The sequence below is a fragment of the Fundulus heteroclitus genome, chromosome 13 (genome assembly GCF_011125445.2).
Source record: "Fundulus heteroclitus isolate FHET01 chromosome 13, MU-UCD_Fhet_4.1, whole genome shotgun sequence".
In the NCBI taxonomy this organism is placed as follows: domain Eukaryota; kingdom Metazoa; phylum Chordata; class Actinopteri; order Cyprinodontiformes; family Fundulidae; genus Fundulus; species Fundulus heteroclitus.
Genome location: NC_046373.1, coordinates 37,312,165 through 37,327,478, shown reverse-complemented (window position 1 = coordinate 37,327,478; position 15,314 = coordinate 37,312,165). Strand labels below are relative to the sequence as shown.

Below are 15,314 nucleotides of genomic sequence, written 5' to 3'. Positions count from 1 at the left end.
ATTTTAGGATTGCGTGTCAGTGGTTACCAGGGAAACGAGTCAGACAGTTTCAGATAACTTGCATTGCATAGCGACAGTATGGTGCATAAAACGGAGAATTTATCGCTCAGAAACTCCCGAATTTGGAAGTTATAACTCCAACTGTATTGTATACTTTGGTTAAAATGTTTAAATCATCTCCATAGACTCGATGAGTTGTTCTTTACAGACAAACGTCTTTGCTTGAGTCCACAAGCAAAGCTCGTTCTTCGTAGATTTTTTTGGCGGGTCTGCTTCTTCTTCTTCTGTCATGGATAACGACAAACTGTTGCGTGACTTCCGTTGTGGTTTTACATTTCCGTTGCGGCTTTTGTATTAATGCTGACACCTCTGGGCTTTGCTTAAACGTCATTTCACGCAAAGGATTGTGGGATTCTAGCTTTCACACGATGCTCCTATGCTAAAGGAACTATGATAGGAAGCATCCAGGCTCCTTTTCCTGCCTCCTTCCTTACTGACAGCTCTGATCATGGCGACCGCTGACGCACTTCCACATTGGCTAAAGAGTCCTGACCCAGTAGATTTTATCGGATCGAGACGTTTTCAGAGGCAGCTAAGGAGGGAAAGCAGTCCTGACAGAAAGGAAAGAGTCTCACACTCATTTTAACAGAGTAGCTGGTGGCGCCATCTACCTGTAGGAGGACCTGAGCTGCAGCTGTGGGCTTCAGACGCGACGGGACGCTTCATGAACCACATGGACCTCTCCCCCACCTTCCTCTGACCTGATCCAGATTTCTGACGAATCTTTTATGGCTGTTTAGACACTTTTTAACATCTTTTTGCACATTTAGTGCATTTTTATCATACATAAACGGCCTTCTCTGACTGTCTAATGGAACAGAGAACCTTCCACTAGATTTCTTTACACACAGTTTGACATTTTGTACCAAACTGTTTAAACGTTACAACAGTCACACGGAAACTAGTTTAATAAAGAAAACGCACACACACCGTCATCGCGTACGTACCTGCTCCACTAACGCGCGGCTTTACAGAGAGACTTCTGATACAAACTGTACATGGTGTGAACAGCGTCTGCAGCTCTTCCCTGCAGGTTTTTGGACTCTTTCGCCTCAAAAAGAGCCTTTTGAATCATGATCGGATGATGAGGTAGCGTACTTCCTCGGTAATGTCAGCAGTGACGGCTGAACAGGTTGTTCCCCTGACAAATGGAGGCTGAATGGATGCATCGCCGCTTATTAGTGACACAGAAAAGGGACCAGTGAGTGATTTTACTGGAAAGAACAAAGGAAGAGGATAGATTTCCTTTTCTTTTACTAGGGTTTGGAAACAATGGGAACCTTGGATTTCAGGGAAGGAGGAACACAAAGCGGAAGGAAGAAGACTCAACACTCGGCATGCCTCGGCTACGACAGATAGTCCAGGCAGGGAGTTAACAGGCAGGCCATGGAGGTGACTGTGGCTGTTATCATAACATTTCCAGAGGAATAATAAAAAAAAAAATGTTCTCCCATGGTTTTAACTCTCTACGTGTTTTTTGTCAGTACAAATGTCGACAAAAATCACTTTGTTAAATAAATGAAAAGCGGCTCTCACCAAACTTTAGGCACAGTAATTAGCTGGACCTGCGACCGGTTTCATTGTCCAGTTTAAAAAGCTCTGTGAAGGTTTACATAAGAGCTACGTCTTTGGCAAAAGTTTACCAATCCCAGGAAGAGGTTGTAGTGCACTGCAGGTCAGAACCAGAGAAGAAACAGCGCCGGTGTCAGGGCCGGTGCTCTGCTTCATCGCTGCTCAGTCACATGGTCCGATTTAATGTTTTGATCTTTTGTCACAAGGAGTCATTCTCCTCTGTGGTGAATTACAGGCAGAGCTTTTTAATCCATGCTCAGGGTGCCGGTTTGTTGAGTCTTCAGCTCTCCTCTCTTCCTCCTTGTTCCTGTATAACTCACCAAACCGATGCTGTTGTCACTGTTTTCTGTAGCAGCTCATAGAATCTGTTGATGTCTCAGTTTGCTGCCAGGACCTTAAAGCCCAACTATGCAGATCTGCTTTCCCTGTTTCCACTCTTTCGTTGAGCTTTATTCTAATCAAGTTGTCAGCTGTGTGACAAAAACCAGTATTTATAATGAAATGTCAGCTCGATGCTAAAGAAAGGTACGTTCTCTCCCTAAAAATCGATAAATCTCCCGGAACGGTCCTGTTGTTGCAGCTGCTTGAGGCTGAACAGAAACCCGTCCAATACTTCCTGACAGCCTAATTACGACATCCTGTCCATCTATCAGGGCCGTGGTTGCAGCAGCAAAGAGAAAAACAAATGAAATAACTGCCAATGTTCTTTCAAAATGGTCTGAAACGTCCGTGTTTAAAGGCGAATGAGCCGCCACCATCAGTCTGGATCAGAGCCATCAGAGCATTTTACCGATCTGAGAGTGGTGAGCTTTGTGGTTGGCGCTGACGTTGGCGGAGGGCGCCACCTCCATCCTGCTGCGAGGGTCTCTGGCTTCGTTCAGCGGACACTCGCTGGGCGCCCGGCACCAGAACACCTGCTTGTAGGAGTTCCTGAAGTTCTCGGACAGGAAGGCGTAAATGATGGGGTTGACGGAGGAGTTGCTGTAGGCCAGGCAGTGCGCCACCATCCTGAACACGAAGGAGGCCTGGTTCAGGGGGAAGGAGCCGAACTCCACCCACAGGTGGACGATGTGGTGAGGCAGCCAGGACAGGCAGAAGACCACCACCACCACCAGGACGGTCTGAGCGGTCTGCGGACGGGGGGACACAGAGGAAAGGACGACAGAGAAACTGTCCAGGTTTACGCTGGTGAAGATTCTCAGTCATCCAGGTCATGGTCATTCCAAAAAAGTAAAAAAACAAACAAAAAACAACTGGACTTTTTTCCGATGTTTGAAAACGTCTTCAAACATTGGAAAAAGTCCAGTTTTTTTTTTTTTTTTTTACTTTTTTGGAATGTCCAGGTTTACCAAAGAAAGCACCTTGGAGAAGGGAAGATTTTAACCTTTTAAACATCGGCTTCTGTAGGGAATCATTGTTGCTATGAAAGAAACCATCCTCTAAACATTTTGAAGTTTGTCCAGGGTACCAGAAGGATCAGTGTTTGGGCCTTTGGTAACTTAGTAACCTATAAAGGTTACAAAGCAGAGCCCAAAGCTAAAGCCTGAGAGAATAAACTCTGTTTTCAGTCGTTATAAACTCGTATAAACTCTCAGGCATCAGCACAGGGCTCTGCTTTGGGCTCCAGCCCTCCTATGGATGAAGCTCATTTCAGCTGCTTGTTTCACCGTTTATCTACGTTCTTCATGGAAAACAGAAATTTCCAGAGAAAAATAACCCATTGATTTTTTTTTTTTTTTTTTTTTAGCAAAGGAAGATTTTATCCTGTTTGCTAATTATGTAATTTTAACGTAGATATGCAAGAAGTTGCCAAAGTCACACAGGATGATTCTTCCTCACATATTCAAACTGTTATTGTACATTAATAGTCATTTTAAACACACAAAGCATCTCTGTATAACATTGTTCATTCATCACGTTTGATTTTTCTTATTTTCCTAACCCACTTTTATCGTTGCCTAATTCTGGCTCTGTTGAAGCAAACTTCATAAAATTACATTTTCAGGAGATTTTTTTATTTTGTGTTATCGTTTCATTTCCTTATGTCATGCCAGTCCGTGTCTCTTCTGCATTTTTTCTTCTGCATTCGAAATGCAATTAATTAGTTTAATTTGTTTGTTTTTTATTACTTTTTTGTTGGAATCCCTTCAAAATGTTTGTTGCTTTCATCTTTAAAACAACTGGTGGGAATAAATTACCTTTTAATTAGTTTTTTTTTTATCACAGACACTAAAAGGTTGGTGATGCTGCCAATTTATGATACTCCCAGGCTAATAATAAAATAAAATGTACACGTTTTCAATAAAATCTATTTTATATGGTATATTATAAATGGGTATTTAGAGACATAATCAGAGCTGATGATCCTCATCACAGAGAAATTAGAAGCATTTTGATGTTATTTCTATGGCATTTCTTAAGGGAGGGTCTGACCCAGATCAGAAAGAACTTTGTTTCCACCCACCTTCTTTTTGGACACCTCTGATTTCTTGGAGACGTTCTTCAGCTTTTTGTGCAGATGGTTTAACACCTGGGAACCACAAAGCAGACCACGGTGGGAGGTTTAGCAGAATCCCAGAAACATCTGGACACACATCAGGCTGGGAGGGAAATTCTCCACCAGAAAAGTGAAATAGGAGCTTCTGTTACATTTGTTCCCGTCTGAAATCTGACCCAGAGACTTGAGAAGACTGCGTAATTTCTGAGCCTTTACGCACGACCCTTTCTCCTCGGCACCAACCTTTGCGTAGCAGACCGAGATGAGGCTGAGCGGCAGCAGGTATCCGAACACGAAGGTGCACGTCACGTAGACCTTCCGCTGCTGCTCCGGCCAGACCTCCCAGCAGAAGGTGCTGTTGTCCGCCCTCTCCACGATGCTCTGGTAGTGCGCCACGGGCGCGGCCATCACCACGGACACCATCCAGATCAGCACCACGCCGAGCAGCGCGTGCCTCCCCACGCGGATGGACGAGGCTCTCCTGGCGTGGACGATGGCCACGTAGCGGTCCACGGACATGGCGGACAGGGTGAAGATGCTGACCAGCATGGAGACGGTGAAGAAGTAGTGGATGAACTTGCAGATGAAGGCTCCCAGCACCCAGGTGGGCAGCATGTAGATGGTGGACTGGAAGGGGACGCAGAAGAGGAGGTAGGACAGGTCGGCCACGCTCAGGTTGAGGATGAAGATGTTGGTGGTGCTCCTCGCCTGCCCCGGCTTGCTGCGCGCCAGCACGGTGATCACCAGGCTGTTCCCCAGCACTCCCAGGATAAAGATGATGGCGAATATGAGGAGGGACACAAAGTTATCCACCCCCACCCCCATCAGGAGTTTATCCGGCAGAGCCCCGGTGCCGAGCAGCAGGCTCTGGTTCTCCACCTGCTGCTCCATCTGCCCTCACCTCAGCGCACGCTGGCAGAAGAACATCCTGATTTCCTCCTGAAGGGAGCAGCGACCGTGGAGCTGTCTGGGCTTCACACGCAACGTCAGCAAACTGCGCGCAACCTGTGCGTCTCCACAGCCGACCTGCGGCGGCGGAATGAGAGCAGACCGGAGGCAGCGGCTCTCTTTAAGGGTTTAATGGCGGTTTCTGCGTCTCACAGCCGGTCTGGGCGCGAGCAGCAAGCGTCACCGTGTATGAAGGGAGTCAAAAACATAGATTATCCAATATCTGCAAACAGAACTCCGTTTTTATTTATGCAAGCTCGTCAAAATCCCACAGAATCAGAAAATAGCTAATTTAATCTGTATTTCACAGCTATATCACCCTAAATGACAAGCAGAATAATAAATAAAATAAATAAAACTTATAATTATGTTAGATTAACAGGAAGAAGGACCTAAAAGGCTCTGAAGCTGTGGTTTCCACACCTCTGGGAGACTAAAATAACAACATAGTTAAACATTATCTGCTGTAGAACTTTAAATATTAAAGATGTCTGTGTGGGTAAAAGGTGTTTATGCTCGTTACTAAATTAATAATCTTTTCACTTCATGATGCCTTCGCCTCCAGGCTGATTCTTCCTCCTACGCCTCTGATTATACAGACTTACCAGAAAACATTTAATGCATGTTTGAGACAAAAATGTGATCGAAACAATCCTTTCCTTTTGGATTCAAACAGCCTGACTGTTTTAAATAGTTTCCATTTAAGGACTTGAGCTGAGAGCTGAGAGGGAGACTGTTTAGGTTGTGATAAGTTTGATCTCTGTGAGTTTAATTTCTCAAGTCAGCTTCAGATAAACCATATTTTAACAGATGTTTATTTTCCCATAAACTGGGGTTATTTTATTTTTAGCTTGGCCCTCCTTTGTGGAGGAAGTCAGGCAGATGTTTGCCCACTTTTCAGGTGGAAATAGATTTAACTTAACCTGGTTAGTTTCCTGCTACAGACCTGATGCATGTTTTCAGCAGGGCTGAAGGTTTCCATTCAGATCAGTTCGGTTTATTTATATAGCGCTACAACAAACGTCATCTCAAGTCTCTTTCCAAAGTCAGACTCCATCAAATCCTCCAGGTTGGTGAGAAAGTTTCCTCTCTAAGGAAACCCAGCAGGTTGCATCAAGTCTCTCCAAGCAGCATTCACTCCTCCTGAAAGAGCGTAGAGCCACAGTGGACAGTCGTCTGCATTGTTGATGGCTTTGCAGCAATCCCTCATACTGAGCATGCATGAAGCGACAGTGGAGAGGAAAACTCCCCTTTAACAGGGAGGAGAACCTCCACCAGAACCAGAACCAGGCTCAGTGTGAACGCTCATCTGCCTCCACCCACTGGGGCTTAGAGAAGACAGAGCAGAGACACAGACAGCTCAGAAGCTCACATTGACCCAGGAGTACTTTCTATGGTAGAGAAGACAGAGCAGAGACACAGAAAGCACAGAAGCTCACATTGACCCAGGAGTACTTTCTATCTTAGAGAAGACAGAGCAGAGACACAGAAAGCTCAGAAGCTCACATTGACCCAGGAGTACTTTCTATGGTAGAGAAGACAGAGCAGAGACACAGAAAGCACAGAAGCTCACATTGACCCAGGAGTACTTTCTATCTTAGAGAAGACAGAGCAGAGACACAGAAAGCTCAGAAGCTCACATTGACCCAGGAGTACTTTCTATGGTAGAGAAGACAGAGCAGAGACACAGAAAGCACAGAAGCTCACATTGACCCAGGAGTACTTTCTATGTTAGAGAAGACAGAGCAGAGACACAGAAAGCTCAGAAGCTCATATTGACCCAGGAGTACTTTCTATGGTAGAGAAGACAGAGCAGAGACACAGAAAGCACAGAAGCTCACATTGATCCAGTGGCTTCATGTCAGAGAAACACAGTTAAGCTGAAGGTTTAATAGGATGCTCCTGAAGCTTAATGTTAGCTTAATGTTAGCCTGCGCTATCAAGTCCAAACCAGCTTGGTTCTGTGTCTGGGATCATTGTCCTGGTGGAACCTCCAACTGGGTCAAAAGTTTCCCTTTAGATCTGTGTTGATTTGAGGTGAGGAGGTTGTCATCTGTCCACATTGTGCAATCCGTCGGTACCACTAGCATAGAAACTGTCCCTCAGCATGACGCTGCCACCACTGTGCTTGACAGTACCGGCCATGTGGGCTAGCTGCAGTCCAGCTTGGAGGTTGCGGTTGTGGAGCAGAACCTTCTGTCCACGCTGACCGTGGCGCTGATGTTCAGTGACCAGCAGACCCAAACCTGCATGAATCCCTGCAGTAAATCACAACAAGAAGAAATATATATATGTGTGTGTTATTAATATAAAAGTCAATTGCTTGAATCTAAACTTTGTGTTTTTCATTATTTTATAAAACCGTGAACCTTTTAAGATCTGGTATAGACACAGATTAGCAACAGACTTTTTGGGGGAGTATTAAAGAGATAAAATCACTAATAGAGGAAAAAAGTCATTGGAGAATAAAGTTAAAAAAAAGACTGAAGTGTTAATATTATGAGAAAAACATCATATTATGACAATTAAGGTGGAACATTTCCAGAATAGTCACAGTTTGCAGAATTATCTTAGTCCTGGAGTAATAGGGCCAGGTTAGATTTTTAGAATTAGAATTATTTTTATTCTTTATGAGAATAAAGCCAGAAGAATGAAACCAAAGGATACGAAAATGAACTCGTAATATTACAAAAATAAAAATATTATGAATATAAAGTATATTCTGAGATTAAACTCCCTCTGATACTGTTTAAGTGACTGAGTCTAACAGCAGATTTGCCACATCCAACATGGCGGACGCTCTGACGCATCCCAGCAGGCAGAATCCGCCCAATGACGCGCCTACGTTTATAACGTCTCTGGTACCAGCGGGTCACCGTTTGTCCGGTTTCCTCAGGAACAGAACCACCGTGTCACAAACAGAGCTGGACTTTCAGAATGAGACGCTTGTTGTTTTGGCAGCGGCTGAACAGATTCTGGTCCGACTGGCTGTTTTTAACCGGCACCAACACGAAGCGATGCTGCAGACGTTTCTGTGAAACTCTTCCTCCACGTGATCCACATGGGTCTCGTGTCTGGAGCTTCATCAGCTGAGGTGGACCCAGAAAACAGCAGAAATTACTTTATAAATGTTTATAAAGTACAATTGAAAGGAAAATATTGGATCTAAAACACATTTTATTGACGTCTTCTTTCACATATCTTCTTATTATCATCAATCTAATCGGTTCGGACACACTTTGTGTCTTTAAATGCTCTTATTACAGATGTAAACCCTTTTCTTTAGAAGACACATCGTTGCTGTGATAATCCTCAACTGTTGACACACTGAGGGTATTAAATCCATTTCCTGCGGCACCAACTCGGCCACAGAAACAAACCAAGATGCCGTTTAAAAGCTGCAGATTTGTCTTGTGACGAGCCAAACCATTAAAATGTTAACTGAGCCCAGGGGTGATTAGGCCATTTGCGTCCCTGTGACTCTGGCTCTCGGTGCCGGTATCGATCCGGCCTGACCTGGTCCTGGAGCCGCTGATTAGCTGATAGCCATCTGGAGACGCCGCCGAGGCTATGCAACCCGAGCCGGGAGGCTGATGGTATCTGTGGAGGATGTCCTCAGATGCTTCTCTGCTGCTGATCTCATGGAGGCACACAGACCTCTGTCCTGCTGACGATGCTGAGGAGGGGTTATATGATGAAGATGAGGATGAGGATGCCTCTCCCACTCTGAGAATTAATGGCCGTCATTATTTCAGCTTTGTGTCAAGGAGCCATTATGCTTTGGGGGGGCAGACGCTGTTTTTGTAATCGCTTTCTCCACTCGTGTCCTGAAGGAGGCTGAAGTTTCCATGGTGACCCGTTACCCCATCGACTCAGATGTTATCCTCTGGCCTGCTGAGGGCCGCGCCGCTGCCAGTGGCTCCGGTGTTTTCTGAGGTTAAAGCCGTCCGGATGGCGCTGAGCCTCAGCGTAATGTGAGCCTGCATGTTCATCCTCTGCTGTTTGTGAGACGTTTACAGCTTCAGACCGACCAGACACGCCTTACCGCCGCCGCCGCGCACAGAGAGCTCCCGCCGTCGCCCTGATGAAGACGCTGAGAGGATTACAGCCATACATCAGACCAGATGAAGCCTTTTCACACGGTGGAGCCATTCTCTCTGATTTCCTCCTGCGTTCTAGTCTATTTACTTCATTTTGCTTCAAAAATAAACCAAAATATAGAGAACGGAGCAGGATAAACCTGCACAGATGAAACGTTTGATCAGACATAATCTAATAACAGAGACTCACCTGCAGCAACCAAACCCTCACTTTAGAGTCTCCTAAGATGGGGGGGGAGGGTAACCTTTAAGGGTGGGGCTGGTAATGGTAAAGAAACTGCTGACTGATAATTAAACTAAACAATAAAACATCAAACGCTTCAGGTAAACGCTCTGCAAACAGAGCCGGCCTTCATTAAATCAACAGTATTTTTCAAAGCAGCTGAATGATCTGCAGATTTTTGCATTTTTTTTATCGTTTTCTGTCGTATTAGACGACGCTGGTTCCTGAAAACAGGCGTTATGTTCAGACTGGACTGTAGCAGCAGGTGAACCTGCATAAACCGGCCAATCAGAGTCCAGCAGCTCTGAAATATCTCCACCTCCCCGACGTTCACCCAGAGCCTGACCATCCCTCACAGAGAAGATTTGGATTATAGCTGCGGGGCTCACAGACCTTGACAGAACAGTAAATGTAGCTAAGATGCTTCATCAGGTCAGGACCTGCAGCTGCCAGTTATGTAAATCACCTCCAGTGGCCAACATGCCAACAGGGGGCGCTCAGGCGCCGGCCCTCCAAATTACAGGAAAGAAGCATAGAAACTCCTTCTCTCATAAAATGTGTCTGACTTTTCATTTGTCAGCATCTCCTTTAGATTTTAGGTTAGTTTGGGGATATTATTTTTATACGTCATATTTTTTATACTTTATTGCACTTTTGGCTTCCATGTGACTTGATGCTGGTCTCTGATTGGCTACTTAAAGGTTCTCCTCGGGGTGCGGCTCGCTGCCCTCACAGCCAATCAGAATAATTCATGATGTCTGTCAGCTTGTCCTACACCACGACTCAATCCAAATACCTTAATAACAGCTCCTAGCTCCTGCTCCTTGACCTTTCCTGGGTCAGCAGAACTCCATCAGGGAGGAAAGGAGCTTCAGCTGCTGAGCTGATTCCAGACTTTAACTCTGACGTCATTAGTGACGGAAACATGGAGGATGGAGTCAGAGACATGGAGGATGGAGTCAGAGACATGGAGGATGGAGTCAGAAACATGGAGGATGGAGTCAGAGACATGGAGGACGGAGTCAGAGACATGGAGGATGTATGGCAAGCCAATGAGGCCAATTATCATCCGTACAATAATGCGCAGTTCCAACCCGTATTTTACGCGAGCGCGTGTTCCAGCCAGAACGCGCGCTCGCGTAAAATACGTGCGGTTGTCTTTTCTGTGCTCAGCCACTAGATTTAAGCAGCACTAGACAAAACCAGGAGGTCCCTGGTCGTTGGGGAAAGGCAGAAAGAAGATGCACCTTCCTTTCTGATCCAAGTCTAAATCCTGCTTAGTTCAATAATAAAGTCTGATATTACAATGTGAGGTTTCTAGGCTAGTTTAGTCTAGAAACCTCAAATGTCCTACCTCCTTCCTCACTGACTGCACTTCTGCTCTGACTGCAGAGTCCTGACCCTATGAGGGGATTCTGATTGAACCAACATATTCTGTAACCAGTTTATCAACAGAAAGTTGGGTGAAGGGAAAAAGTGTTGTGAGAAAGTGCAACAGGGATAACCTGTCCAGACCAAGTGCTGAGTGTTGATACCACAAACGACATGGACATGTCCCATAGTTCCATTTTTCTGTATTAAAATCTAGTTTTCAGGTTATGTTGTAGTTTACTGATAAACATCATTCTGGCTGTAATCTCTACAGAAACCAACGTGTTGGTTTCTCTGTGCGTTGGTCCATAGGTTTAATGATGTGAGATATGAGAAGAGACAAATCAACATGTCTGTATTCTCTGATATTCTCACCTAGAAAAGATTTGAGGATCTGGTGAACACTTTGTTGCAGGAGGAGATACGGGTAAAGATGAATCAGGTGGTGTTTCATGAATAAACCTGCCGTGGACATTCATGAGAGAGCAATGAGGAGAATCAAAGGAACACATTCATTAAGGCATTTAGGAACCAGAAGAAAAAGAGAGAAAACGAGCTCTTAAAAACATAAAAACGCCCCGACTGTGACAAACAAAGTGATGCATGAACAGATTCAATGAAAGGAAGAGTGGAGGAGAGGAAAGCCAGCTGAAATGGATCCTGAATGAAGGTCTGGGGACCCGGCTGAAAGGGGTTGTGCACACATGGCAGCTCCTCTCGCTCACTTCCCTCCCACTCCAGCGCCACGCGTCTAATTTCTGGTACGGTGGAAAACAGGTTTACAGCTGCAGAGGCGGCAGTCTGAAAAGAGGCTGATGACAGAGGTTCCAGGAGCAGTTCTGTTTGGGCTGAGCAGAACGTTGCAGCTCAGAGTCATGGTGATGTTTACGGGCTGTGGTCCAGATCCTGATTCTGTAGTTTGTCCTTCCAGGCAGCCAGAGGTTCCTGTGATCTCTTAAAGCTGTCTGGATCCACGGTTCTCCGGGTTTCTCAGGCTCACCCAACAGCGAGGAGAGCTGACCATCAACAGCAGTCAGTTCAGGATGTTGGGTCAGCTTATCAGAACATGTTCTGCAGACCTGAAGGAAGAACCGCCTCTTAGGATAATCTATAGGTAGTAAATATATCACTCCTGGTAGAAATATATTCAGTTCAGTTTATTTACCTAGAGCCGCGTCAAAACTCATGCCATCTCCAGACAGTTTATAGAAAAGGTTATTTCAGTCCAGTGGAACAGATTCAGTCGATCCGACTTATCACACAATCCAGTTCAGTTTAATCACCAGCCTGGTGAGAAAGTTTCCTCTCTAAGGAAACCCAGCAGGTTGCATCAAGTCTCTCCAAGCAGCATTCACTCCTCCTGAAAGAGCGTAGAGCCACAGTGGACAGTCGTCTGCATTGTTGATGGCTTTGCAGCAATCCCTCATACTGAGCATGCATGAAGCGACAGTGGAGAGGAAAACTCCCCTTTAACAGGGAGGAGAACCTCCAGCAGAACCAGAACCAGGCTCAGTGTGAACGCTCATCTGCCTCCACCCACTGGGGCTTAGAGAAGACAGAGCAGAGACACAGAAAGCACAGAAGCTCACATTGACCCAGGAGTACTTTCTATGTTAGAGAAGACAGAGCAGAGACACAGAAAGCACAGAAGCTCACATTGACCCAGGAGTACTTTCTATGGTAGAGAAGACAGAGCAGAGACACAGAAAGCTCAGAAGCTCACATTGACCCAGGAGTACTTTCTATGTTAGAGAAGACAGAGCAGAGACACAGAAAGCACAGAAGCTCACATTGACCCAGGAGTACTTTCTATGGTAGAGAAGACAGAGCAGAGACACAGAAAGCACAGAAGCTCACATTGACCCAGGAGTACTTTCTATGGTAGAGAAGACAGAGCAGAGACACAGAAAGCTCAGAAGCTCACATTGACCCAGGAGTACTTTCTATGTTAGAGAAGACAGAGCAGACACACAGAAAGCACAGAAGCTCACATTGACCCAGGAGTACTTTCTATGTTAGATGGTAATAGAGGATGATCTGCCTCCCCTGATGATGTCACAGCTAACAGAACACCAGACCAGGTGTACCTTCTATGAACAGAAATATGACAGAGAACAAAAAGTTAAAAGCTGAAATAACAACAAACAATGCAGATTGGAGAGCAGTAGGAGAACTCAGCAGAGAGAGAGAAATAGACCCTGATGTCCTCCAGCAGCCTAAGCCTATAGCAGCATAACTATAGAGGTAGCTCAGGATAACATGAGCCACTCTGACTAGAAGCTTTGTCACAAAGGAAAGTTTTAAGATTAGTCTTAAAAGTAGACGGGGTGTCTGCCTCACGGACCAAAACTGGGAGTTGGTTCCACAGGAGAGGAGCCTGATAGCTAAAGGATCTGCCTCCCATTCTACTTTTAGAGACTCTAGGAACCACCAGCAGACCTGCAGTCTGAGAGCGAAGTGCTCTCTTGGTATTAATGTAGAAAATTTCCAGGAGTGCAAAGAAGAGCTGGGGAGAAAGAGACCTGGCCTCAGACAAGCGAGTGAGATGATTGGTTGTTTGGATGGATGGATGGATGGATGGATGGATGGATGGATGGATGGATGGATGGATGGATGGATGGATGGATGGATGGATGGATGGATGGATGGATGGATGGCTGCCCCCCCCCCCCTTTAATAATGGCTGGTGCTGTTACCATGACGCTGAGCTTTGAGACCGCAGCAGCAGAGCATCCTTTCACCCCAATAGTTTAATGTGGTATTGATGGATAAATATCTGGGATCTGCAGATTACCATGTGGGTGATTTGACCATATTTGGTCTTCCTCAGAGATGTTAGGATCTGTTTAAAAGAGACGCAGAGGATTTTAATCTGCCTGAAGAAAAAGAAGTTTCTAAACAGAAAATCCGCTTCACTATCGGTTTGTTTTCTCCTCCTGGACTTTGAAATTGTCCAGGAGGACAAATTGTTTCGGTGTCTCTCCGCTGCACAGACCTGGAATAATGGAGAACACGTTATCTCAGCTCACATCCGTTTTATTTTTACCATCCAGTTTTATGCTGTTGAGCAAATAAACCTCCATAACCTCTGAGGAGGCCATAAAAGCTTCCCTGTCGGCCCGGGCGGCTTTCAGCTGCGTCACACGCACCGGATGAATCAGACTCGTATAAGTGTGCAAATAAAGTCTAACATATCTGAGACGGCGCACTTAGTTCAGAGGAGACACCAGTTAAAGGCTTTAACAGGAGAATCTTTATAGATGTTTTTATACTGAGATAAACTCTGAGGCTTTAAAAGGCTCAATGTTTAATTGGGACTCTTATGGCGCTGGGGGAGTGGAGTCAGTGTTGATGTTACTAACCCACCAGCAGGGGGAGCCGTTGAGGTTTGCCTCTGACTGTTAAAGCCTGTCTGAGGTCAGAATCAATGTCCCGGTATGTCCAGTTACTCTGGTTCATTTGCTGAGTCAGAACATCAGAGATTTAGGCTTTAAACTAGACTTTATGTGATGCTGGTTGGTTTATCAGGTCAGGTTTAGAATGAGGTCCCATGAACAGAGATGTTTGCAGAAGATGCTGCGACCAGGTGGAGCCGGGCCTGCAGGAGAAGAGGACTAAGACAGAAGAGTGGCCCTGATGACACAGAAAGGTATCGATGCTCTAATTACTGATGACAGTCACAGGCCTGTTAATATATCCAGAGTGATAAACACGTCAGGTTAGTTGCCCAATCATAACTTAGGTGGTTTGGAAAGGCCATTCCACCATCCTGTTTTCATTTTTGTAGATAGTCTTTTCGAAAACGCAACTTTTTTCCATTACAAATACATATTGATAAGACAAGTTTTTTAAAACAGACACTGGAGCATTAACAAATATCCAGGAACCTCCGACATTTTAACAACATCCATTTAGCCAGATCTTGCTGGATTTTAAGCAATAATTTATCAAAGTTATCTGTTTTAAGATCTGAAAAGTCTTTAGTTACAGAAACACCAAGGGTCACCAACATGGTTCCTGCGGGCCCCAGGAAGCCCCCAGGGCCACATGTGGGGCCCTCCAGCCTGTTCCAAAAAAGTTAAAAAACAAAACAACTGGACTTTTTTCCCAAGTTTGAAGACGTTTTGCTTCCTATCCAGAAAGCTTTCTCAATTCAAATGTCTGGAGTAATGTGGAGCTCCAAGCTTTATACTGCTGCCCAACAAAGGCCTTTTATGGTTTAGATAACATGCAGATTGAACCAATATAAAGATCAGAACAGAAACCAAACAACCTCTCCAGACGCATGGCTCAACACAGGAGAGCTACCTCCTCAGGACAAGACTCTGCTGTCCACCTACACCTAAAGGACAAAGGACACTCTGAGGACCAACATGTCCACATTTTGGACAAAGAAGACAGATGGTTTGAAAGGGGTGTGAAGGAAGCCATCTACGTTAAGAGAGAGAAACCTTAAACAGAGGAGGAGGTCTTAGGTTCCAACTCTCAAAAAACTTATAATACAGCTATAGGATTAATTTCAGCCAATCATCACCTCAATCAT

General features: G+C 45.2%; 1 protein-coding gene across 1 annotated transcript; it reads right to left on the bottom strand.

Annotated features, from left to right (window-relative positions):
- Positions 1-1,507: 1,507 nt before the first annotated feature.
- Positions 1,508-5,402, bottom strand: galr1a (galanin receptor 1a). Its single transcript, XM_012851539.3, has 3 exons — positions 4,373-5,402; positions 4,097-4,162; positions 1,508-2,762 (listed from the first exon to the last, which is right to left on the bottom strand). The coding sequence occupies exons 1-3, from the start codon at positions 5,018-5,020 to the stop codon at positions 2,409-2,411; spliced, it is 1,068 nt and encodes a 355-aa protein (XP_012706993.2). The 5' UTR covers positions 5,021-5,402; the 3' UTR covers positions 1,508-2,408.
- Between the last annotated feature and the right edge of the window lie 9,912 nt (positions 5,403-15,314).